Here is a 25,715-nt window from a genome sequence, read left to right as displayed (position 1 = left end):
AGACGGGGTGCCCTGGGAGAAGCCAGACATCTGCTGATCCATGAATATTCAGCAAGATTGGCATGGGAGCCTGCTCTGGCTGCCGGGCTGTCTTGCCACTGGCCAGGGCTGCTGACAAACCCAGCAGCTGCCCAGGGGCCCCAACTGTTCACATTGTTTGTTCAGCGCGGCAGGGGATTTTCCAAGCCTGGGACAGTGCAGTGAGGGTGGGGAAGCTGCCCGAGGGCTGGGGATTGGTGTTGTGTGGGACTGTTCTCCCCTGAAACCCAAACCAACTGCTTTAAGTACTGGGAGGTTGCTGGGCTGGCAGCCCGGCCTCGCCTGGCGGAATCCGAGGCCTGGCTGCTTAGAAAGCCATGAACATTTGCCTCTCAAGAGGGCATTCCCACTCCTGCAGTGAGGCATGTGGGACCCTGGGGCGGGGGCCCCGGACTCACTCTGCTCCAGCCTCATGCTTGTTTGCACACCTGTGGAAGGGTAGGTGGCTTCTCATAGAGCTCACAGGTAGGGCAGGGACGGTGGAACCTTGCTCCAAGGCCAAAGGCTCTTTCCACCTCTGCCACTATGGAAACTGAGCGAGGGCAGGGGTGGACGCCCCCACCAGGGCCTCAAGGTGTCCAGCAGAGCCCTGCTGACGGGCTGGAAAAAAGGCGATGGTCCAGCTCACAGCTCATCTGTCAGCCTTGCTCATCTAAGCCACTGGTGACTTCTTTTCTTCCCCAAGTCTTGTCCTTCTATTGAAGTAGTGAGAAGGGAACCTGGGGTCCACACACAGGCATGTGTGTGTGTGTGTGTGTGTGTGTGTGTGTGTGTGTGTGTGTGCAGGAGGTGGCGTGTGATAAGCGTGATGGAGACAGGTGTGTGTGTGTGTCTGCCAGTTCTGTGAGTATATCTGAGATGGTGTTGTGTTTATTCTGAAATGTGTGTCTATATCTTTGGATACAATCATAAAATTCCAGAGATCACCTGCCATGTTCCAGTAAACTGAGGGCCACAATGGGAAATGGGGGCCAGTGTGGTGGTGCAGTGTAGTAAGCCACTGCGTGCAATGCAGGCGTCCCATGCTGGAGCGCTGGTTCAAGTCCCAAGTACTCTGCTTCCCATCAAGCTCTCTCCTAGTGAACCAGGGAAGGCAGGAGGAGATGGCTCATGTGCTTGGGCCCCTATTATCCATATAGGAAACCCCCGTGGCATTTCTGGTTCTTGGCTTTGGCTTAGCTGAGCCCCGCCTATTGTGGCTATTTGGAGAGTAAACCAGTGGATAGGACATTTCACTGTCTCCTTCTTTCTTCTGTTGCTGTGTCCTTCAAGTGTTTTTAAAGATTCATTTACGTATTTATTTCTATTTGAAAGACAGATTTCTTTATATGCCACATTTTAAAAATTATATTTTTAATAATCTTTACATAGTTAATTAGGGTTGAAAGACAGATTTTTATAGAGCGAGTAGAAGAAATAAAAAGAGGTCTTTCTTCTGCTGGTTCCTTCCCAGTTGGCTCTGGCAATGACCAGAGCTGGGCCGATATGAAGCCAGGAGCCAAGAGCTTCTTCCAGGTCTCCCACATGGGTGCAGGGTCCCAAGGTTTTGGGTCATCCTCCACTGCTTTGCCAGATCATAAGCAGGGAGTTGAATGGGAAGTGGAACAGCTGAGACATGAACCGGCACCCATGTGGGATGCCAACACTTGCAGGCTGAGGAGTAGTCTACTATGTCAGTGTGCTTGCCCCAAATATAAATTGTTTTTTTTTTTTAAAGAAGGGGAAATGACTGACCCAAGGCCACACGGTTGGACTATAATGGAGGAGTCTCCTGGTCTCCCAGGCACGGTACTTTGTGCTAGGCCCCTGGGATGCTGCCCTGCCAGAGCCTAGACCGTAGTTTTGGCTTGTGCTCCTGGATCACACTCAGAGACACCATGCTACTGTGAAGTGAGGCATCAGCCAGAGGCTACGAGGGGATGTCAGGCCACTGAACATTGCAGGACAGGCAGGCATGGGGTCATCCTCTTGCGAGACACACCTTGGAGGACTAGTCCTTTCTCTATGGTGATGGTGACTGAGATGCAGGTCAAAGTCGTGAATATTAGTCTCAGCACGATAGCCTAGAGACTAGATCTTCACCTTGCAACCGCAAGGATCCCATATGGGTATTGGTTACTGTCCTGGCTGCTCCGATTCCCAGCCTTCTCTCTGCTTATGGCCTGGGAAAGCAGTTAAGGACAGCCCAAGTCCTTGGGACCCTATATCCATGTGGAACGCTGGGAAGAAGCTACTGGCTCCTGTCTTCATATCAGATCAGTTCTGGCCGTTGTGGCCACTTGGGGAATAAGCCAGCAGATGGAAGATCTTTCTCTTCTCTCTTTATATCTGTCTTTCCAATAAAAATAAATAAATCTTTTAAAAAAGAAAGAAAAAGAGCAAAGTTGTGAATGTGGCCTTATGTTCTCTTCTTCTGAACCCTAAATGGCAGGTGTTGCCTTCCTCCATGCAAAGCCAGCACTGGAGTCTGTAAGCCCCTCTAGGGCTTGGGAACCCTGCCTGGGGGCTGACCCTGACCTTCTGTGTGGTCTGAGGGAGCTTAGCTCAGGCTGGCATGCTCAGTGTCTCCAACGCCTGCGCAGGAGAGGGTGCTGCTGGCAGAGCTCAGTCCCATAGGGAACTTGCCCGCAGTTCCACTGGAGGAACCCAGCTGCTCTCTGCGGACGTGGAGCCCTTCCTTTCTTCCTGTCTGCCTGCCTTCATTCTGGTTGGCTCCACACACCAGCTGGGACTTCCAGTTCAAGGTTCCAGGTTGGCTGCTCCATTTCTGATGCAGCTCCCTGCGAATGTTCCTGGGAAAGGAGTGGAAGATGGCCCCGAGTGCTGTACCCTGCATCCAAGTGATAGACCTGAAGGAAGATCAAGGCTTCTGGCTTTGGCCCGGCACAGCCATTGTGGAATACTCAGATATGGTATATGGGTTTTCCAGGAGATGACAGCTTGTTGCACTATATATACACCTGTGGGACTTATTTATGTTTATTCAAGATGTATATGTATTCACAGATACACTTAGCTCATTTTCTTTCTCATACCTGCGAGACATCTTTTTAAAAATTTATCTTTTATTTGAAAGGCAGAGTTACAGAGATGAAGAGGGGGAGAGTAAGAGAGGGAGGGAGGGAGAGAGTGAGAGAGAGAGGAAGAGGAGAGCTTCCAACGACCCAAATGGCCACAATGTCTTGTAGTTGGGCAAGTCCAAAGCCAGGAGCCAGGAGCCAGGAGCTTCTTTTGGTTCTCCCACATGGGTACAGGGGCCCAAGGATCTGGACCATCCTCTGCTGCTTTCCCAAGGAGCTGAATGGGAAATGGAGCAGTCAGGACCCCAACCAGCACCTATGCAGGATGCCCGCCCCTCTACAGGTAGAGGCTTAACATACTATACCACAGTACCAACCTCCAGTACTATCTTAATGCTTACAACAGTCTTGTGAGGAACAAGTTACTGTGTGTGTGTTTTATTATTTAGATACAATTCACAGACCACGGAGTTCTCCTCTGACAGGGTATGAGCCAGTCATCCTACTGTATGTGTAAGTCTGTGTGGCCATGGCCACTGTCTCCTCTGGAACTTCGCATCATCCCCAAACAAGACTCAATCTCTTCGCAGTTTTCTCGCTGTCCTCCTCTTGTTGCATCCAATTCAAGCCTCTCCCCAAGAAATGCAGCCCAAACAATTCTGCAAAGCAGCAAAGTTTATTGAGAAGACAGGCAAACAGACCAACCGGCTGAGGTCAGCTCTCCTTTCCTTCATAGAGTGACCCTGAGGTGAGGGTTAGATGGGTTTTTATAGAAAGAGTGAGTTATACAGCCATGGGCACCAGGTGAGTTGGGCAGCCACAGGAGGCTGCCAGAGAACAATGGGTGGACAATGCTTGCGCTATAGCAACCGCAGGAGGCTGCCATGGGGACAACAGGTGGGCTCGGGCAGCCATAACAGGCAGTCATAGGAACAATGAGTGAATAAATCATATAATGTTGATTCCTGGAACCAAGAGTTGCTGACAGGGCATGTTATCCCTTGTGCTCTGGCCAAAAAGCAGGAAACTGGCAAAGCATTTTGTACAGAAATATAAAGAGCAGGTTAGCAAACTTATGCAGGCGCGAACCGAAGTGGCTCCGTTTTGTGACTGGATTTTACACTCTTCCCCCTGCCCTCCCCAACTCCCCCATCCCAGCTCTGGCTAGAATACATCGACTCTCTATTTGATTTTTTTTTTTTAGTTTTGAGATTTATGTGTTTATTTGAAAAGCACCATTGCAAAGAGACAGAGGTCTTCCATCCACTGGTTCACTCCCTACATGGCTACAACAGCTAGGGCTGGGCCAGCTGAAACCAGGAGCCTGGGTCTCCCACATGGGTGCAGGGGCCCAAGTGCCTGGGCCATCTTCTGCTGCTTTCCCAAGTTACAACAGTAGGGAGAACTGAACTGGAAGTGGAGCAGCTGGCACTCACACCAGCATCCATGTGGGAAAAGTGGTGGCACAGGTGTCAGTTCAATGCGGTGTGACCCAGTACTTGCCCTCTTTTCTGTCCTGATGGGTTTGCTCATCCTGGCTGTTTCACAGAAATAAGCACACAGAGTGTGTGACATGTGGGACTGACTTTGACTTACTGTAAGGTTTCTGGAGTTCAGCCACAATGTGGTATGTGTCTGTACCTGATTCCTTTCTGGGCCGAGCAATGGATTTACTCATGCCTCAGCAGGTAGACACTCGGCTTGCATCTCCTGTCTGGCTGATTGAGTCTTTCTTTGGATGGAAGAACCGAGCAGTACAAGATGGTCACAGAGGTGTGGCTTTCCAGGGAAAGCTGGGATGCAGACCCAGGGTCTTCCTATTTGACTTCTCTGCCTATGATTGCCCCCTCCCTCTCTTGAGGGAGAGTGACTCAAAAGCAGAGGCTGGGGGAGGTGGGAGGACCCCCACTGATGGCTTTATATCTCCTCCTCTCCACAGGGGAGCTGCTGTTGCTCCAGGAGACAGCTGTGCAGTTGAGCTGTGACACAGGGCCGCTGCAAGTGATCCTGGGTCCAGGGCAGGTTGCTGTGCTCAACTGCAGCTTGGGGGTTGCTGCTGCTGCTGGACCCCCCACCAGGGTGACATGGAGCAAGGATGGAGACGCCCTGCCAGAGCATAACCACCTGCACCTGCTGCCCAGTGGCTCCCTGCAGCTGTCCCAGCCCCTAGCACCTGATGGTAGTGACGAGGCAGCCCCTGGGGCTTCGGGCATCATTGAGGGCAGCTACTCCTGCCTGGCACACGGCCCCCTCGGAGTGGTGGCCAGCCAGGCTGCCGTGGTCAGACTTGCCAGTAAGTGCCTGCATCTTCCCACTTTCTCTACTGCCCTCCCTCCTGCTTTCTAGTGTTTGGGATTTTAGCAACAGCATCAGGCATCTCCTGGGGAGTCCCTCCCGCACAGCAGCAGGTGCAGTGTATGCAGTCAAGGCCAGTTACACAGCCCAGAAGCACAGATGGCTTGAAATCATTTGCAGGCCAAAAAATTTGGCCTTGCTGAAGTCTGGCCCTCTTGGAGGTGGGAGGGGGCAGGGGGTGCTGGGCTCCATGGTTTCGGCAGCATCTAACCAAGAGTTGCTACTTCTCACCCCTCACTACCTCTCTTCAACTGCCTCTTCCTGGTCTGCACTTGCTGTGCTGTATATCCATATGTATATCCATGTATCTGTGTGTCTGTGTGTCCATCCATGCATGCCTGTGTGTGTGTGTGTGTCTATTCTCCTGCTTCTCACTTGCAATCTACCTCTCCAGAGCTTGCAGACTTCTTTCTGCACCCGGAGCCACAAACGGTGGAGGAAAATGGGACCGCTCGCTTTGAGTGCCACACCCAGGGGCTGCCAGCGCCCAACATCACCTGGGAGAAGGACCAACTGCCGCTGCCTGAGGAGCCTCGGTGAGTGCCCTGTGCCAGGTGGGTCCCAGCAGGTGGAGGATGCAGAGGAAGGGTGGTGTGGGGCGGGGAAGGGGGTGGTCTCTTCTGCCCAAACTGCCCCAGGAGCCTGCCAATCCCTGACTTCAAGTTCCTGTCTAGACTGGGAAGAACACCTGGGTGGAGAGGCTAGTGGTAGTGTCCCCAGGCCCGAAGCGAGGACAGACACCTGCTTTCTGGAGGACACTTAGGGCCAGAGAGGCCCCATGGAGAGCGAGTGGCCACAGTGTTGGGGCTCTGAGGTATTGGAAGGGCTGTCTCCCCTCTGCAGTTTCCTCCTGAGCCCATAGTGTCTTTCCCCCCTTGGTCTGTCCAGCGGCATCATGGTGCTGGGAGGTGGGCAGCTGTCTGATGAGTGGATTGTAGAAGTCCTTGCTGTTTCACCTCCTCTTTCCCCATCAAAACGATGGACTGGGGTGGCAGGGGGCAGTTCCAGGGAGGGGACACAGCAGCTGCACCCAGGCCTTGCTCCCTGCTGGGGCTCCAGGGAAGGCCAGGCATGCTCTCTGACCTGCTGTCCTGCCTCGGTCATTGGACATGGTGCAGTGAACCAGCTGGATCTGTCCCCTTATCCCCTCAGGTGGGAGTGGGGTTCCTCGGGCTCTAAGATACTGGACCCTGGAGTCCCCCTTCCTCCCCAGGATCACAGGCTGTTAGATAGCGCCGGATTGGCCACACCCCTCAGGCTTTTGTCCCAGTCTGAGTTGGGGTGTGGATGTAGGAGACACTTGGGGGAGAGAAGCCACGGTAGGTTGTGGGAGCCAAGGAGAGGAGAGGGGGTATGAGAGAGCCTGCCTCCCTAAGCAGCGGGTCAGTCCCCGGTGGCTCTCAGCGAGTCACTCCTTTGTGCCCACCCTATGCCAGCCCCACTCCCCTGCTGTCCCCAAAATGAAAGGAAAAGAAAGGACCAAATTAGAAACCAGTTTCCCAAAAAGCAGTCTCTGTAGAATAAAAGTTCTTAAGAATTCTTTTTATAAAGATTCCTTTATTTTATTGGAAAGGCAGAGTTACAGAGAAAGGGAGAGGCAGAGAGAACTTCCGTCCTCTGGTTTATTCCCCCAAATAGCCACAATGACCATGTCTGGGCCAGTCCAAAACCAGGGGCCTGGAACTCCATCTAGGTCTCCCTTGTGAATGCAGGAGGCCAGGCACTTGGCCTTGCCCCACTGCTTCCCCTGGTGCATTAGCAGGGGGCTGGAGGGAAAGTGGAGCAGCCAGGACTTGAATCCAGGGTCTGCAATGTAACCCACTGGTGCCACAACACCAGCCTCTCTAAGTAGCCTCTTTTGCCTACTGTGCACACTAGATGCCTTGCATCTTTGATTTAAAACAAAATGGGGTCCTATCACAACTTGAATTTATTTTTACTTGACACCTAGAGAGTGCCCTTTCAGATCTGTGTGCGTGGTTGGGATGGTGCTGTGAGCTGGGCTATTCTGTAAAGGAAAATTAGAGCTGGGAGTCACTTAGCCCAGATCCTACAGCTTGTCCTTGGAGTGTGGGGCACCCAAGCTCTACTGTGGGTGACACTCCAATTTCTGGCAGGTGCAGAGTGGAGGTTGAGTGGGGGCTGCAGGTGCCATGAGGAATCTCTGGTCCAGCATGGGCTCAGAGCAAAGAAGTTACATGCCCCCCACTACATTTTCCCAGCAAACAGAGGGGTTTGACCCTCCCCTCTCAGCATCTCGCTCAGACCTCTGATCCTTTGAAGCCCCAGGCCAGAGCCTGGGTTGTGGGAGTGGTCACCCTGCTGTGCTCTGAAAAATGATCCCCATCTATAAATAAGCGTGGCTCACTTGTCCCAGCACATTGTGTGTGTGTGTGTGTGTGTGTGTGTGTGTGTGTGTGTGTGTGTGTGTGTGTGTGTTGGGGAGTGTGGGGGTTGGGATAGGGAGTTGTTTCAAACAGCGATTTGATGATGCCCACGGTATGTATTTTGACGCATACCCAGATAGACTGTGTGAACACATGGCGCTGTTCAGGAACCCAGCCCTGGGGTTTGAAGGAGGGTGGGGGCTGGGCACATGTGCGCTGCATGGACACACTCAGCCGATGCGCAGGTGTGCGCTTTTGGAACTGACAGTGCACACCAAGCCATTCTACAGGTCCTACCCATATGTCCACTTATCTGGGAGTTTGTCTTCCATAGGAACTGGTGACAGATGCTTCCCACCTGCTGGGCATGCCCAACTGGCTTCCTGAGTTGGTCATCTTTTTTTTTTTAAAAAAAAAGATTTATTTATTTATTGGAAAGTCAGAGACAAAAGAGGAAGATCTTCCGTCCGATGATTCACTCCCCAAGTGAGCCGCAATGGCTGACACTATGCCGATCCGAAGCCAGGAGCCAGGAACTTCTTTCCAGGTATCCCACACGGGCACAGGATCCCAAAGCTTTGGGCTGTCCTTGATTGCCTGCCCAGGCCACAAACAGGGAGCTGGATGGGAAGTGGAGCTGCCGGGATTAGAACTGGCGCCCATATGGGATCCTGGCGCGTTTAAGGCGAGGACTTTAGCTGCTAGGCCACGCCGCTGGGCCCGAGTTGGCCATCTTTATACCATTTCCCCTGTTGCTATTATTTTTCTTTTTTTTTTTTTAAAGATTCATTTATTTTTATTGGAAATACAGATTTGTAGAGAGGAGAGAGAGAAAAAGATCTTCCATCTGCTAGTTCACTCCCCAAGGGGCAGCAATGGCCAGAGCTGAGCTGATCCAAAGCCAGGAGCCAGGAGCGTCTTCTGGGTCTCCCATGCAGGTGCAGGGTCCCAAGATTTTGAGCCATCCTCGACTGCTTTCCCAGGCCACAAGCAGGGAGTGGATGGGAAGTGGAGCAGCCGGGATGCAAACCAGTACCCATAAGGAATCCTGGCGTCTTCTTGTTACTTTTCTTTATCTCAACTTGCTCTAACACATATAAAAACAAACAAACAATACATTATCAATAAAACAGAAATATTAAACATCCTAAATAAAACCAGGTACACTGAAAATAGAAGATGCAGATAAACCTGCCACCACTGGAGTAAAACAAATGAGCGTCCAGCAGAGCCCCTTGAAGTCCTTGTGCTGCCATTATTTGCTCACATTCCAAGAACACAAGAAGTAGTGGACCTCAATAGCCCAGGTTCCTTGGTGCTGTCTTCTGCCCTGCTCGCTCCCGTGTCTGCCATGGGCTCTCAACCTCACGTGATCCCGACCTCCCACGGGCGGAGCTCACAGCGGCTGGGGCGGGAGCTCCATGGCTCTTGGGAAATTCAGAGCAGCTGTGCCGCTCCTTCTGTGTCCTTGAATCCAAGGGGTCTTTGGATTCTTTGGATAAAGAATAATCCCATCCTTTGGCGTAGGCTTGCCTCCCATACCTAGCACGTTCCTCCAGTTTGATGCATGCATTTTTTGTTCATTGATCAGTCATGCCAACATTAACAAAAAGGACAGAAAGTTACCCACCAGCTGAGCCCAGCTGTGGCCATATGCAGTGTTCCCTGGAAATTTCATAAACATTTCCCTAGAGCCTGTTCCCTTCCCAAGCGTGGAGCTTTCAGGTCAAGTCCCTTATCTGATGGGGAGCCGCTCAGCGTTGTTGAAATGAGCAGGAGGGGAACTCGACCCATTTCTCAGATGAGAAAATGGTGGCTCGGAGATGCAGTGCCACCTGCCAAAGCCACACATGTTGGAACCAGTTCTCTCCACCACACCACAGCAGCTTGTCTTGTCAGAGGCTAGAGTTGCAAAACAAAGTGAATGGGAACACATGCTTTAAAACATTTGAATTTAAAATTTTTTTTAGATTTCCAAACTAATACATATTCATTGTAAAAACACAGATTTTCACAAGCACAACACATAAGTCTCCAATCATCCCACTCCCATGAAAGGAAGGAAATGGCTCTCCAACCTGCCATCCTTGACTTTCTCTGGGCACATCCTACCTGTCAATTATCTGTTTTCCAAAAATAGAATTGCCTCATGGACACCGTTCGATGATGTCTTCCTGCCCCACTAACCACATACTTGGGCGGCTAAAAATGCAATTTAACAATTCTTTTTTAAATCCAGAGAAGACTTCTTACTGTTATTTCTTGTCATCTATTGAAAGGCAAAATGACAGAGAGAGAGAGAAAGAGAGAGAGAGAGCAAGAGAAATCTTCCATCTGCTGGTTGACTCCCCAAATGCCTACCGCAGCCTGGGCTGGGCCAGGCCGGAGCCAGGCGCCAGAAATTCTACCCAGGTTTTCCTTGAGCTGTCACCTACCCGTTGCCTCCCAGCATCCACTTGAGCAGGATGTTGGACTAAAAGCAGAACCAGGACACGAACCAAGTCGCCCACATGGTTGCAGGGTCCCAAGACTTTGGTCATCTTCCACTGCTTTCTGAGGTCGCAGCCAGGGAGCTGGATAGGAAGTGGAGCAGCTGAGACACGAACTGGAGCCCATATGGGCTCCCAGCACATACAAGGCAAGGATTTTACTGTACCGTGCCCAACAAAATGTAATTAAAAAAAATTATTTTATTTGGGCCCTTGTAGTCCTTGGGTCCTTGAAGCATGATTTCCCTGGAAAGACCTGTGAGATCAGGAAACCAGGGTAGCTCCTGGCCATGTTGTAAGCTCAGCTAGGCGGAGGCAGGATGGAAAGAGGAAGAATGCAAAGCCAGAACATGATGGAGAGTCCTGGATGAGGGACATCCCAGCTATTCCATGGCAGCAAGTGGGACCCAACTCCAAAATTCTTCCTCCAGGCACTCTTGCCTCCCTATGCCTTCACCCTCGACCCCCTAACCAACCTCAGCACTCTTGGGGGGCCTGAGAGAGGCTGGGCAGAGGCACATTGTCTAGGGGCGAGGGGAAAACTAATGCCACTTTATGTCTCTCTCTGAGGGGTTTTTTTTTAAGTCTTATTTATTTTTATTGAAAAGGCAGATTTACAGAAAGAAAGAGAAACAGAGAGAAAGATCTTCACTCCCCAAATGGCCTCAATGACCAGAGCCGAGCTGATCTGAAGCTAGGAGATAGAAACTTCTTCCAGGTTTCTCATGTGGGCAGGGGCCCAAGGACTTGGACCAATTCAGCTGTTTTCCTAGGCCACAAGCGGAGAGCTTAATGGAAACTGGAGCAGCTGGGACACGAACAGGTGCCCATATGGGGTGCTGGCACTTAGACACAGAGGACTAGCCAGTTGAGCCAACATGCCAGCCCCCTCTCTGAATATTGATGTGTCCGAGTCTCCAGGTCCTTGGGTCCCTCCTCTCCCATGTTTTTTTCTTTCAGGCCCTGTTCCCCAAACAGCTAAAGGTTCTTGCCCTATTGCCCCCCCTGCCCTACCGCAGTCTGCAGCCCAGGAGCCAGCCCCATTGGCTTTGCTGAGAGATGCACTCTGCCCTTGGGACTGGCCCAGCAGGGATCGCCACTTGCCTGCTCCTCACTGCACCCACCCTGGTGGAGTCTGCCCTGAATCATGCTAAGGGCCTGAGCAACAGGCTGGACCCCACTGGCCTTGCATCAGTGTTGACGGATGTTGCCACGGGCAGGCTGGGGCGGGGAGGGGAAACATGGTGTTTGGCACCGGAAGTTCAAGTTTTAACTCCATCCTAGCTATGAGAATCTCAGAAAACACCCTCCTTCTTCTAAGGCCTGTTTTTACATTTTTTTTTTTTTAAGATTTATCTATTTATTGTGGCCCGGCATGATAGCGTAGTGGGTAAGGTCCTTTCCTTGAACGTTCTGGGATCCCATATGGGATTCCGGTGGCCCCACTTCCCATCCAGCTCCCTGCTTGTAACTTGGGAATGCAGTTGAGGACAGCCCAATGCTTTGAGACCCTGCACCCATGTGGGAAACCTGGAAGAGGCTCCTGGCTTTGGACTGGCTCAGCTCAGTTCTAATCCTGGCTGTCCCACTTCCCAACCAGCTCCCTGCTTGTGGCCTGGAAAAGCAATATAGGATGGCCCAAAGCCTTGGGACCCTGCACCCACATGGGAGACTTGGAAGTGGCTCCTGGCTTCGGATTGGCGCAGCTCTGGCCATTGCGGTCACTTGGGGAGTGAATTAACGGACTGAAGATCTACCTCTCTGTCTATCCTTCTCTCTATATATCTAACTTTCCAATAAAAATAAAATAAATCTTTAAAAAAAGAGAGAAAGAGAAAGAAAAATCTGTCAGTTCACACCTAAATGCCTGTAGCTGACAGGGCTGGCTCGGACTGAAACCAGGAGCTTAGCACTCCCTTGGGGTCTCCCACACGGGTGTCAGGGGCCTGAGCCCTTGAGTCATCAGCCACTGCCTTCTCAGACACATTAGCAGGGAGCTAGATCAGAAATGGAGCAGCTGAGACTCGAATCGGTGCTCTATGAGACACCACTGTTGCAGGTGGCAGGTGAACGAGCCAGCCCCAAGCCTTGGTTTTGTCACCGAATGGAAGTTGTATTCCTTTTGGGCTTATTTTCCAGTCAAATCTGTTGATGTGTATCAAAGAGGAAGGAGGAAGTAACAGTCAGGAAGTAAAACTATTTAGACTGGTGGCCAGTGCGATTGCACAGCAGGCTAAGCCTCCTCCAGCGGCACGGGCATCCCACGTTGGTGCCAGTCTGAGTCCCAGCTGCTCTACTTCCAACCCAGTTTCCTGCTAATGGCCTGGGAAAACAACAGTGGAGTCCCAGAAGAAGCTCCTGACTTCTGGTTTCAGATCAACTCAAGCTCCAGCCATTGCAGCCATGTGGGGAGTGGGCCAGCAGATGGAAGGCCTCTCCCTTTCAAATAAAAATAAATAAATCTTTAAGCAAGTAGACTGGACGGAAGCCCCTCCTCACCATCTCCCAACCACAGAGACATTCAGTGCCCTGACAGGTTCATAGGCAGAGACCCCATTTATTATTTGGGATCATTCCCTACTGGCACACATAGGACAGCCACCTGGGTACCCACCCTGATGCACCAGTCCCCGCCTAGATGGACAAATGGAGTGTTTCTGGTCTTCTCATGCAGGCCTGAGTGAATATCCTGTGACATTTCTGTGGGGTCAAGTTCCAGAGGGGGCATTGCTGGGTCAAAACAACTTTGGTGTTAGGATGTGTCCAGCCACCATGGCACGACCACCAGCAAGGCAGCTGTCCTGCCTCCCCCTAACCATGCCCCGCCCCCATCCCTTCCTTTCTAACCCTTCTCACGTTTACTGACCTCACAGGTGGAGAAGGCCTCTAGCCTGCCAGGAGCCCCCGCTGCAGCGGAGCCCCTGTGTGCCTGCCTCACAGCTGCCCTCTCCCCTCGCAGGCTCATCACTCTGCCCAATGGAGTCCTCCAGATCCTTGACGTCCAGGACAGCGATGCCGGCTCCTACCGCTGTGTGGCCACAAACATGGCCCGCCAACGTGTCAGCCAGGAGGCCCTGCTCAGTGTGGTCCCCAGAGGTAAAGGATAGGGATGGGAACCCTGGGAGCGGGGAGGGATGCTGATTCTGGAGTCAACCACCTAGGAGCCAGCAGGTGCCTCAAGAGGTCCAGGCTCTGCTCTCACCTAGGTGACAGGTGCATCAGTCCCCTGGGGCAGAAGTGGGGAATAGAAGCAGGACTGGCTGCCAGGGTTCCCACTAGCGGGGCAATATACAGCCCCTTGCAGGATCTCTGCGTGTGTGAAGCTTGGAGGGGAACAGGGAAGGGAGACATCTGAGGATGCTGTCCGTGTCCCCTCCTGGGAAGCCCTGTCCCTCCTACCCCACAGTATGCCCCGAGGGCTCCAGCGCTGAGCTGTCCATCCCACCCCCACCCCATGCCTTGGCTGCCATCCTTCCCTCCTCCTTTGAAAAGCCCCTCCCCCCATGTGACAGGAGGGACAAGGGCACAGGTTCTGGGTCAGAAAGACCTGGTTTGAATCCTGCCTTCTCTGCTCACCATCTGTGTGACCCTGGGCACCTTCTCAAATTCCCAGCTAAGAAAGAGCATCAGAACAGTCACACTCAGAGGGGAACACGGCCACCCACGGGGGCTCTGCTGATTCACTCCTGACTTGTCCCTCCTCCGCCTCGCCTGCCTCCCACCTCTTGTCACCCCCCAACTCCCACTCTTGGATTAGGAACCACTCTCCAGGGCTGAACTGGTGGCGGAAAGAGGTGAACAGCACCCCAGCTACTGTGTGTTCCCACCTGCACCTGGGGGTCTCTGCTGCCACCTGCTGGTCAAACCAAGTATTCGCTGTTCTACTCAGCAGGCCAGGAACGCCCCCAGCCCCTGGCAGGGAGTCAGGGCTTGGGGAGGTGCCAGGCCCACAGCAACTGGAGCCTATCCCCTCATCACCTTTTGCACATGGGAGCCTGTGGCCCTTTCGGAGTGGGATTTGCTTAAGGCCACACAGTCACAACAGTGCTTCAACTGGAAACTCTTTTCCAACCAAGTCAGGCGCTCCACCTGCAATGCCTGCCGTTCTCTATTTAGAGTGAGTGGACTTAGGAGGGATGAATGGTGCTGCTGTGGCCTACCCAGGGACTACTCTGGTGCCAGGTCAGAGGCCAGGCTATTCCGGCTCTGAGATAAAGGGCTCTGATTCCCAGCCAGCTCTGTTGGACCTGGTGACTGCTTTCTGCAAGCATCAGATGGAGCCCTGGCTGGTTCTGGGCCGCACCTACCCCACCAGGTCACTGAACATCTGGCCTGGCCTCTCTCTGTAGGGTCCCTGGTGTCTGCTAGGGAACAGGACGTGGTCATTGTGGCGGCACCCGAGAACACCACCGTGGTGTCTGGCCAGAGCGTGGTGTTGGAATGCGTGGCCTCGGCTAACCCAACCCCTTTTGTGTCTTGGGTCCGACAAGGTAAGCAGGGAGGAAGGGACAAGTGGGAATCTGAGGTCAGGGGAAGGAGAGGATGTGGCATCTCACATACCTGCAATCCAGGGAGTGGCATGAGTGACCACTCAGTGGTCCCCAACCTTCGTATGCCATCTGTGCCCGCCCCCACAACCAGCGTGTCTGGTATGGCTGCTCAGCATGGGCATGGCAACAGCACAAACAGATGAGAGAAGCAGAGACCTGTCCCTCTGAGCTTACAGTGCGAGGAAGGAAGGAGTTCCACAGTCTCGGGGCAGCAGGCGAGAAGGACTAAGGGGGCAGAATTCCTGGAGCTGCCTCGGGGCTGGGGCTGTGACAGGTGGCACTTTGCAGCCTCCCAAGCAGACGTCCTGTCCTCACCTTCAGGGCCCCTTTGAGGAGAGGCAGAGCCACAGGACTCCTCTTCCAAAGGGAAAGATTACAAAACTGGGGTTTGGGGAGAGGACAGCTGAGACCCAAGCTTTAGAAGCCCCAATGTGCTCGTTGCTGGAAGCAAGACTTCTCCAGTTGCCCTTGGTTGCTAGGCAACCTGTCCCAGGCTGCTAGCAGAAGTGAAGCTACAAGGTGGTGTTCTTTACATGAACGCATCCTGTCAGCTCTGTATTGCTTCCTCTCTGTAAGTTTACATCTCTTTAAAAAAAAAAAATCTTATTTTATTTGCAAGGCAGAGGTTGAGAGAGAGCAGAGAGAGATCTTCCATGTGCTGTTCCATTCCCCAAATGGCAGAAGCCAGGAGCCACAGGTTTCTTCTGCGTCTTTCCTGTGGGTGTAGGGACCCAAGAACTTGCGCCATCTCCACTTTCCCAGACCACCATTCAGGTCAGGGGAGGGTCTTTGGCGTAGCAGCCGGGACACTGCATGGGGTTCCTGCAGCCCAGGTCAGTGTGCGGGGCTTCCAGTTCCAGCTTCTTGCTGAACTAACCAGGGAAGGTGGTGGAAGATGCCCCGATGGCTTGTGTGTCTGCCACCTGTGTGGGAGCCCGGGAGGACCTGGCCCTGGGCTTCAGGCTTGCTGACTTGGCTGTTGGAGTCATGTAGGGGTAAAGCAGCAGATGGCTTTCTGTCTCTCTTTCTCTGCCTTTTGACTTTCTTTTCTTTTCTTTTCTTTTCTTTAAGATTTACTTATTTTTACTGGAAAGGCAGATATACAGAGAGGAAGAGAGACAGAGAGGAAGATCCTCTGTCTGATGATTTACTCCCCAACTGAGCGCAATAACCGGTACTGTGCTGATTCGAAGCCAAGAGCCAAGAGCCCCTTCTGTGTCTCCCACATGGGTGCAGGGTCCCAAGGCTTTGGGCCGTCCTCAACTGCTCTCCCAGGCCACAAGCAGGAAGCTGGATGGGAAGTGGGGCCACCGGGATTAGAACCAGTGCCCACATGGGATCCCAGTGTGTTCAAGGTGAGGACTTTAGCCGCTAGGCCACCACACCAGGCCCCACTTTGACTTTCAAATAGTCTTTAAAAATACTTTTAAAAATGTTACTGTAGGGCCTGGCACGGCAATCTAGTGGCTAAAGTCCTCACCTTCATGCGCAGGGATCCCATATGGGCACTGGTTAAGCTTCTGTCTCCTGGCTACAGAGCAGCTCAGCTCTGGCCATGGCAGTCACTTGGGGAGTGAATTAGGGGATGGAAGATCTTCCTCTCTGTCACTCCCCTCCTCTGTATATCTGACTTTCCAATAAAAATAAACAAATCTTTTAAAAAATATTATTATAGTGCATTTTTTCCTACAAATATTTATATACATGTTAAAATTTTCCCTAAAATTAGGAAAATGTTTTCAAGATGTGCATTCATTTAGTAATATGTCATAAGCATCTCCACACCTCAAAACTTTTCCCCAAACTATTTTTAATGTCCATGTAATGGAAAGTCTTCCATCTGCTGGTTTACTCCCCAAAAGGCTGCAACGGCCAGAGATGAACTGATCTGAAGCTGGAAGTCAGGAGCTTCTTCCAGGTCTTGTACATGGGTGCAGGCTCCCAAGGACTTGGATCATTCTCTACTGCTTTCCCAGGTCATAGGCAGGGAGCTGAATTGGAAGTGGAGCAGCTAGGACTTGAACCTGCACCCATATGGAATGCTGGTGGCTGCAGGTGGAGGACTAGCTTACTACACCACGGTACCAGCCCCTCTACATTCAGTTTCAAAGAGATGCATTCATTCATTTATTTAAAATGCAGAGATAGAAAATGAGATAGAGAAAGCAAGATATAACCCCCATTCACTGATATCTGCAAAAGCCAGGGTTAGGCCAGGCAGAAGCCAGGAGCCAGGGGCTCCATCCGGGTCTTCCACATGGGTGGCAGGGACTCAAGCCCTTGTGTCATCAGCAAGGAGGAGGGACTGTCTGGTGTGGGCTGTCACCATCCCAAGCAGACTTAGCCTGCTGTGTGTGCAGCAGCACCTGTCCCCACATCCGTGTTGCTAGGATGCGCGTCTTTGGTTCCACGTAGGTGCTCACGCTCTGCTTCCCGGCCCTCTGCAGTTATTCCTGTGGTTAGGCCAGAGCTTGTGCGCTGGCGCCCCTCTCCCTTGGAGCTCTCTGCACCTCAGCTCTGTCATGGCGCTGCGGGAGTGAGGAGTCCCTTCGGTCTTAACCTCCCACCACCTCACCTGAGGCTGGGGGGCTCGCCCCAGGAGGTCCTGTGATTGCAGGAGAGTTGGGTGGGGGGACTTGTTGGCTCCCCTTCTCGGGTATGGAGGGTTCCGGTTTCTGAGGGCTGGAGAGAAGACAGGAGGCAGCCCCCTGCGCCTCCCTGCAGCTCGGCTAGCCCTTCTCCCTACCCCACCCCTCCGCAGACGGGAAGCCCATCTCCACCGACGTCATCGTCCTAGGCCGCACCAACCTGCTCATCGCCAGCGCGCAGCCCCGACATTCGGGCGTGTACGTGTGCCGCGCCAACAAACCTCGCACGCGCGACTTTGCCACGGCCGCCGCCGAGCTCCGCGTGCTGGGTGAGTCGCGCGGCCAGGCGTGGGGGCAGAAGGGAACGCGGGCGGGAGGCAGAGGAACTCCCGAGGTCTGATCCTGGAGGTCGGGAGGGTCGAGGGAAAGACAGGGCTGATGGGGAAGAGCCCTTCGTGGACGGGATGGAGTGAAAGACAGGAGGCTGACGAGGGCCAGGCTGGAGTCGTCTGGAGGCGACGGTGGAGGGTGGGATCGGGTGGCACCTTGGGAGCCAGGGGTGGAGAGAAAATCGGCAAGTGCTGCAGGTGCCAGGGCGGCAGGTATTTAGGGGGCAGGGGAGGAGACCTGCGACAGTTTGGGGACAGGAAGCTCTCCAGAGATCATGGGATCATGAAGACACGGAGCTGTAGCGAGGCAGTAGGGGCTGGGAGAATCCCAGCGTGGCCACAGGAGGGAGTGGGGCTGTCGGGGTACCCGGGGCCGGGGGAGTCCGAGCCCCTGACGCCCGTGCTCCTCCTGCAGCGGCCCCGACCATCTCGCAGGCGCCCGAGGCGCTGTCGCGGACGCGGGCCAGCACCGCGCGTTTCGTGTGCCGCGCGTCCGGGGAACCGCGTCCGGCGCTGCGCTGGCTGCACGACGGAGCGCCGCTGCGGCCCAACGGGCGCGTTAAGGTGCAGGGAGGCGGCGGCAGCCTGGTCATCACGCAGATCGGCCTGCAGGACGCCGGCTACTACCAGTGCGTGGCCGAGAATGGCGCGGGGACGGCGTGCGCCGCCGCCTCACTGGCAGTAGTGGTCCGAGAGGGCCTGCCCAGCGCCCCCACGCGTGTCACCGCCACGCCGCTGAGCAGCTCGGCTGTGCTGGTGGCCTGGGAGCGGCCAGAGCTGCACAGTGAGCAGATCATCGGATTTTCCCTGCACTACCAGAAGGCTCGAGGTACGATCCCAGGCGGTCAGGGGATGTGGGGGGACACCTGGGGTGTCTTGATGGTGCCACGGGGCTATGGACTGGATGGGTTGTACACTTCTTTTCAGCCTGGTACGGGAGGGGTCAGGTTCTATACTCTTTTGTGTTCCCGGGGTCGTCTCCCATCTTATCTAACCAACCACAACAGGAATCATCTCAGTTAGACACCCAGAGGAACTTCCTCAGAAACGAAGGGACTCTACAACCGGGACAACAAGAAGGAGCCCTAGACAGACAACAGCTGGTGCAGGGCTGGGGTGACCCTGTGACTGTCCGCCTTTTGTCTCCTTTGCCAACCCCCAGGCATGGACAATGTGGAATACCAGTTTGCTGTGAACAATGACACCACTGAGCTCCAGGTTCGAGACCTGGAGCCCAACACAGATTATGAGTTCTACGTGGTGGCCTACTCCCAGCTAGGGGCCAGCCGCACATCCACCCCAGCACTGGTCCACACCTTGGATGACGGTAGGGGTCTCTGGACCTGACAGCTGGGGCCCAGTGCCTCCCCCGGGGCTCCAAGGCACCTCTCTTTACTTGTAACTTTCTTTACACCCTGGGAGGGAGTGACCATGGCTGTTCCTCCTAAGTTTCTGATTAGGAAACTGAGGCCCAGAAGAGGAGACAGACATGGCCTGGCCATGATTTCAGTTGAGGCTCCAGCTCAGGTGCTATGGTTGCCTCTGTTGTTCAGCTGCCCCTGACCCCCGTGTGTTACACAGAGCCCACTCGTTCTGGAAGGTTCTACCTCCAAACCCTTAGCAGCTTCCAAGTGGAAAGGACACAGCCTCCTGCTCCAACCTGGGGCTCCCCTGAGAGAGGCCTGCTTTGGGCTCGGGCCTCCTTGCCATGTGACCCAGGCCCTTGGCCCCCCAACCTGTTTCCCCCACCCATGCCAGTGATGCCAACTTAGCCAATGGACATGCTTCTGTTTCAGTCCCCAGCACGGCGCCCCAGCTCTCCCTGTCCAGTCCCAACCCCTCAGACATCAGAGTGGCATGGCTGCCCCTGCCCCCCAGCCTGAGCAACGGGCAGGTGGTGAAGTATAAGATTGAGTATGGTCTGGGGAAAGAAGGTGAGCATGGGGGCGGGGGAGCGAGTGGGGGTCAGCAGGAAGGGTTGGTTTTAGGTAATGAGGAGGGGGACCTTGGAAAGGAGTGTGGATTTGGGGGATTGGCTGCAGGGATGAACAGAGGTAGAGGGGGACTTGGGTCTGTGGTGTGTGCTCCTGAGCCTGGCTCATCCTTGGCATCCCTTCAGCCTAAAAGGTAGATGAAGGATGGGGAAACTGAGGCACGAGGACACCTGTGTTAGGGCAGGTGTAAGTGATGTATGGGTGGGGCTGGGAAACGGATACACAGGAGGCAGGTTAGTGGGGGTCAAGGTGAGGATGAGGAAGGAAGGAAGAGTGAGGAAGCAACCACGGGGCACAGTCATCGGGTTCTAGGTACCAAGCGACACCTGCTAGCCTTCCAAGTCAATCCCTTAGGCCTGTACCCCGGTGTGGCGGTCAGGGGTGAGAACATACCCGTCTTTTGCCCCGTGCCCCTTCCACTGCCCCAGGCTGTGCACAAGTGTAGTCGGGGACCCCAGAATCAACTCCAGGGTCAGTGCTGAGGCCTCTGACTCTGGTGGACACTGCGGAGCCAACAGCAGAGGAGCAAGCGACAATACGGGGGAGCCCAGGGTGGCCACCCACAGCCCAGCCCTCCCTGTGCCCGCAGATCAGATCTCCTCCACCGAGGTGCCGGGGAATGAAACCGAGCTGACGCTACACTCGCTTCTGCCCAACAAGGGCTACCGTGTGCGGATCTCAGCAAGTACAGGAGCCGGCTATGGGGCCCCGTCCCAGTGGGTGCAGCACAGAACTCCCAGCGTTCACAACCAGAGCCACGGTATGGCTGCCAGGACAGGGCAGTGCGCGTGATGGTGTGGGGTGGAGCCGAGGAACCCAGGTGGCCCCTCTGTCTGCTATGTGATCCTGCGTGCACATGCAGGGGCCACAGCCCGGAGGCATCACTGGCTGTGGAGAGGGGGCACAAAAGTGACTTGTGCATCAGAAATAAACTGCTTTTTTTACACAAGAGGTACACACGAATGAGTGATTAAATGCAGGCACAACTTGGGATGCGTGCCATCCATATGGGCATTGGATGACTTTTTTTGTGAGTCTCAGTTTTCTAATCTATAAAATGGAGGTAGCAGTATTGGGGGCTGTTTTGTAGGGTTAGGAGGACAAAGTTCTAACGCAGAGGCCTCGAGCGGTATCTCACGTGTAACAGCCCCTTGTGTCTTGGGCTCCTCGTGGGCTCTCTTGGTTCCACTCCTCTTCCTTCACCTGGGTAACCCCTCATCTACATCATTCCTTTGGGGGACCTGCAGTGGTGCCTCCAGGGGTGCCCCACCTGCTCTTCAGGTGCCATCCCAGCATCCTCAGCGCTCTGAGCCAGCTGAGCCCAGAGCTCCTCCAACCCAAGGTGACAGCCATGTGGGGCAGTCCTGGGAGAATGCTCTCACTGAACCCATCTTCCTGTCTCCTTCCCCCACCACCCGCCCACCTCACCTGCCCCTGTGCCCCCACAGTCCCTTTTGCCCCTGCAGAGCTGAAGGTGCGGGCCAGGATGGAGTCCCTGGTGGTCTCCTGGCAGCCACCCCCACACCCTGCCCAGATCTCTGGCTACAAACTCTACTGGCGGGAGGTGGGAGCCGACGAGGAACAGGAGGAGGAAGCCGATGGTGACCGCCCCCCGGGGGGCCGTGAGGACCAGGTGTGGGACGTGGGACCTGTACGCCTCAAGAAGAAAGTGAAGCAGTACGAGCTGACCCAGCTGGGTGAGGAGCGCTGGGCAGCAGTGGAGGGACAGGCTGAGGGCGTGTGGTACTAGGGGCCAGCGGCTGACTCTCTGTGCTCCCCCAGTGCCCGGGCAGCTGTACGAGGTGAAGCTGGTGGCCTTCAACAAGCATGAGGACGGCTACGCGGCCGTGTGGAAGGGCAAGACGGAAAAGGCACCCACGCCAGGTGAGGGTGGTGGGCAGGGCAGGGCAGGGCAGGCAAGCAGGCAGTTATAACCCATAGGTCGGGAGCCAGGCCTGGTGGGCCACAGGTGCGATCATCTCCGCCTACCTTCATGCCCATTCTCCCAGATAGATGCCTTCTCTGGTTCCTGATGGCTGCTGTTTGCACTTGCTTTATTTGTTTTGGTTTTTAAAGATTTATGGGACTGCTGCGGTGGCTTAGTTGGCTGATCCTCTGCCTACAAATGATGGTATCCCCTATGGCACTGGTTCGCGTCCTGGCTGCTCTACTTCCCATCCAGCTACCTGCTCATGAGCCTTGGAAAGCAGCAGAGGATGGCCCAAGTGCTTGGGCTCCTGCATCCACCTGGGAGACCCAGATAAATCCTTTGGCTCCTGGCTTTGACCTAAGTAACCACTAACCATTACTGTCATCTGGGGAATGGCCCAGCAGATGGAAAACTTTCTCTCAATTCTGCCTCACCAATAAAGAAATCATTTTTTAAAGATTGGAGATAAAAGGTTATCCCTGAACACGCCAGCAGGGAGCATGTTCCCATGGAACCCACTGGGAAGCTGTGATTCAGCAAGGCCAGGGGCTTGTGCAGGATGGCACCAAGCCCAGCCTAGGCCCAGGACCCTGGCTCCCAGGCAGCCATCTTCCCACCACAGTGGAACTGCACAGCGCACCATGGGGGACCTCCCTGGCCTCCCCTTGCCCCTGACTCCCAGGCTGGCATGCAACCCTGTGGTTTAGCGGGCTGAGCAAGCGCTCCAAGTCAAAACTATGGGTCCTGCAGTGTATTTGTTCAGTCCTTTGGCCAATATTTTACTGAGCATCTGGGGATGTAGTGATGAATGACCCAGATTAGGTCCCCCCGTCACTGATGGTGGTCTACATGTGTAAGGTAGACATTTTATCATTGGGAAGCCCTTCCCAAATGCCAGACATTTTCCCACCTGCTTTATAGAAATCGACCCATTTCATCCTTAAAACAACCCCATGGGGTAGGTACTGCTGCACTCCTCAGGGTAGGAAACAGAAGCACAGAAGAGTTAAGCCACTTCTTCAAAGTCACACAGCTAGCCAGAGGCGGAGAATGAGGAGTCCCATCTGTTGGTTCCACCTACTACCATAACTGGAAAAAGGCCAGGCTGAAGCCAGGAGGTGGAAGCTTCTTCTGGGTTTCCCATGTGGGTTCAGGGTCCCAAGGATTTGGACCATCCTCTGCGTCTTTCCCAGGTTGTAAGCAGGGAGCTGGATGGGAAGTGGAGCAGCCGGGACTTGAACTGACGCCCATAGGGGATGCTGGCACCTCAGGCAGATAATTAGGGTGCTATGCTACCGCATCGATCCCACAGCCTCTGTTTTCTTGCCTGTGAAGTGGGAAAGGTGCCTCCCAGCTCACTGCATGGACAGAGGGGGTGACCCAGAACTGTAAGCCACTTTTCACCGTGTTCTTCACTTTGCAGACCTGCCCATCCAGAGGGGTCCCCCGCTTCCCCCGGCCCATGTCCACGCCGAATCCAACAGTTCCACGTCCATCTGGCTGCGGTGGAAGAAGCCAGACTTCACCACAGTCAAGATCGTCAACTACACTGTGCGCTTCAGCCCCTGGGGGCTTCGGAACGCCTCCCTGGTCACCTATTACACCAGGTGGGCAGAGGGTGGCATGGGGGTTGCGGGGATACCCCACAGTGAGTGGTTGCAGCGGCTCTGCCTCATGCCTGCTGGGTCTGCATGCTCCTGCTACCTCCGGGCGTGTCCACCCTAATGGGCAGGGGCACTCACTTGCGGTCCAGCTCATGGAACGGGGCAGACCCTGCATCAGGGGCAGTTGAACCATGAAGTTACCCCACCAGCAGGACCCAGCCCAGTAGGAGATGCTGCCCGTCGGGTGGTTCCTTGGGTGGAGCAGAACTTGGTGTAATCCAGAAGGGTTTCCTGGAGTAGGAGGCTCTGGCAACTCTCCTGGCCCAGGTTAGGTCCTGTGGCTGAAGGCAGAGGAGCAGACTGGGAGAGATTGGTGTTTGCCTTGCCAGCCCCGGAGAAGACATCCTCATCGGAGGCCTGAAGCCCTTCACCAAATACGAATTCGCAGTGCAGTCGCATGGCGTGGACATGGACGGCCCTTTCGGCTCTGTGGTGGAGCGCTCCACTCTGCCTGACCGTGAGTGGCCCTGGGAGGAAGACGGGAGACTGTGACCTCGTGGCCTGCCTCCCCCAAGCCCACACTGGGCTCTCCACGACCCAGCCTCTTCCCATCCTCCCCTGCATCCCAGGGCCTTCGACGCCCCCGTCTGACCTGCGCCTGAGCCCCTTGACACCGTCCACGGTCCGGCTGCACTGGTGCCCGCCCACAGAGCCCAATGGAGAGATTGTGGAGTACCTGATCCTGTACAGCAACAACCATACTCAGCCCGAGCACCAGTGGACGCTGCTCACCACGGAGGGTGAGCACCAGGGCACGTTCCCCTCCCAGTTTCAGCTGGGTTAGCCTAGGGTGATGCTGCAGCCGGTTGCCGGGAATGGGGCTTCTTGGAGGGAGCCCCCAGGAGCCAGGGCCCGAGTGGGAGGAGCCGACTGTCAGCCCTGCCCCCCTCCAGCCTCAGCCATGCCCCTTCCCTCTCCCCTCCAGGAAACATCTTCAGCGCAGAGGTGCACGGGTTGGAGAGTGACACCCGGTACTTTTTCAAGATGGGAGCTCGCACGGAGGTGGGACCTGGGCCCTTCTCACACCTGCAGGACGTGATCACTCTGCAAGAGAGGCTGTCAGGTAGTGGGGAAGGGGAGAACAGGGTGTCCCCTACCCCACCCTATCCCAGTTCACATCCCCTGTCACCGGCCTGGTGGGGCGACAAGCTCCAGGGGTGAGTTAGGCCACCTGGACATGCAGGGCACCTTCATTTTAAGGAAGGGCTTTCAGATGGTGGCAGCCTTGGAGGAGAGGGGATGGGATGCCTTCTGGGGTTGCTGCAGGGAGTACAGTGGGCAGGGAGGATGGGAAGGTTAGTGGGGGGGGTCCCTGGAAGACCCCCCAGCCCCTCTTGTCCTCATCCCAGAAGATCATGGAGAGTCCTCTGGTGAGGTGCAGGCCAGTGGCATCCGTGCAGTGGGAGCTGCATCTCCTGGCTGTCACCCGCCCTGACCCTCTTCTCCCCGGCAGACTCCCTGGATGTGCATTCAGTCACCGGCATCATCGTGGGCGTGTGTCTAGGCCTCCTCTGCCTCCTGGCCTGCATGTGCGCTGGCCTGCGCCGCAGCCCCCACAGGTGGGCCCAGGAGATTGCCTCCACCCCGAGATCAGCCAGCAGGGACGGGAATGAGGTTAAAATGGGCCTTAGGCACTCCCAAGAATCCCTTCCCAGCTGGGATGTAAGGGGCGGGGAGTGATATATTCTTGAGAAGGAGGGTGGGTTTAGGGCAGCTCCTAGCCCCACAGTATGTGCTGCTGCTTTCTCAGTTGCCCCCAGCTTCTTGGAAGGAGGGACCCCAGGTCTTGGGATGCCTGCAGGATGATGGGACACCTTGAGGGGGAAGGAGGTCACCTGGACAGTGGCAGATGAGGAAACCAGGCTGCAGCGTCAAGCACAACCCTCCCGCAGAGCCCCTCACCCTCTGCCCATTATGCCTTGTTTCCAGGGAAGCCCTGCCGGGGCTGTCCTCCACAACCACCCCTGGCAACCCAGCGCTCTATTCCAGAGCCCGGATTGGTCCCCCAAGCCCCCCAGCTGCCCATGAACTGGAGTCCCTCGTGCACCCCCGCCCCCAGGACTGGTCCCCGCCGCCCTCCGACGTGGAGGACAGGGCTGAAGTGCACAGCCTGATGGGAGGCGGTGTGTCCGACTGCCGGGGCCACTCTAAGAGAAAGGTGAGCCGGGGCTGGGCTCGTTTCCAGATAGGACGCCAGAGGGCGCCAGAGCACAGCATGTGCCCTTGGTTCCCATGGCGAGGACAAGGAGGGGGGACCCCTGGACAGGACACCACATCCCTGGAGCTGGGCGTAAGCTCCATGACCCAGCC

The 25,715-nt window shown here is 55.0% G+C and overlaps 1 protein-coding gene across 1 annotated transcript in view; it reads left to right on the top strand.

Moving 5' to 3' along the window:
- IGDCC4 (immunoglobulin superfamily DCC subclass member 4) overlaps nucleotides 1-25,715 on the top strand; it is a 33,254-nt gene that overhangs the window by 6,389 nt on the left and 1,150 nt on the right. The window contains exons 2-18 of the mRNA XM_040969668.1: nucleotides 4,999-5,352; nucleotides 5,809-5,950; nucleotides 13,250-13,386; nucleotides 14,640-14,780; nucleotides 17,602-17,757; nucleotides 18,233-18,646; nucleotides 18,980-19,144; nucleotides 19,614-19,751; nucleotides 20,401-20,571; nucleotides 21,260-21,508; nucleotides 21,594-21,695; nucleotides 23,165-23,348; nucleotides 23,735-23,862; nucleotides 23,975-24,145; nucleotides 24,331-24,468; nucleotides 24,859-24,964; nucleotides 25,335-25,563. Of these exons, the coding sequence (XP_040825602.1) occupies nucleotides 4,999-5,352; nucleotides 5,809-5,950; nucleotides 13,250-13,386; nucleotides 14,640-14,780; nucleotides 17,602-17,757; nucleotides 18,233-18,646; nucleotides 18,980-19,144; nucleotides 19,614-19,751; nucleotides 20,401-20,571; nucleotides 21,260-21,508; nucleotides 21,594-21,695; nucleotides 23,165-23,348; nucleotides 23,735-23,862; nucleotides 23,975-24,145; nucleotides 24,331-24,468; nucleotides 24,859-24,964; nucleotides 25,335-25,563 (3,125 nt within the window). The remainder of the gene's footprint in view (nucleotides 1-4,998; nucleotides 5,353-5,808; nucleotides 5,951-13,249; nucleotides 13,387-14,639; nucleotides 14,781-17,601; nucleotides 17,758-18,232; nucleotides 18,647-18,979; nucleotides 19,145-19,613; nucleotides 19,752-20,400; nucleotides 20,572-21,259; nucleotides 21,509-21,593; nucleotides 21,696-23,164; nucleotides 23,349-23,734; nucleotides 23,863-23,974; nucleotides 24,146-24,330; nucleotides 24,469-24,858; nucleotides 24,965-25,334; nucleotides 25,564-25,715) is intronic.

The sequence above is a fragment of the Ochotona curzoniae genome, unplaced genomic scaffold, assembly GCF_017591425.1.
Source record: "Ochotona curzoniae isolate NIBS_2020 unplaced genomic scaffold, NIBS_Ocur_1.0 scaffold_4701, whole genome shotgun sequence".
NCBI classification, from domain to species: Eukaryota; Metazoa; Chordata; class Mammalia; order Lagomorpha; family Ochotonidae; genus Ochotona; species Ochotona curzoniae.
Note: the sequence above shows the minus strand (reverse complement) of the source record. Positions and strands in the feature narration are given on the sequence as shown.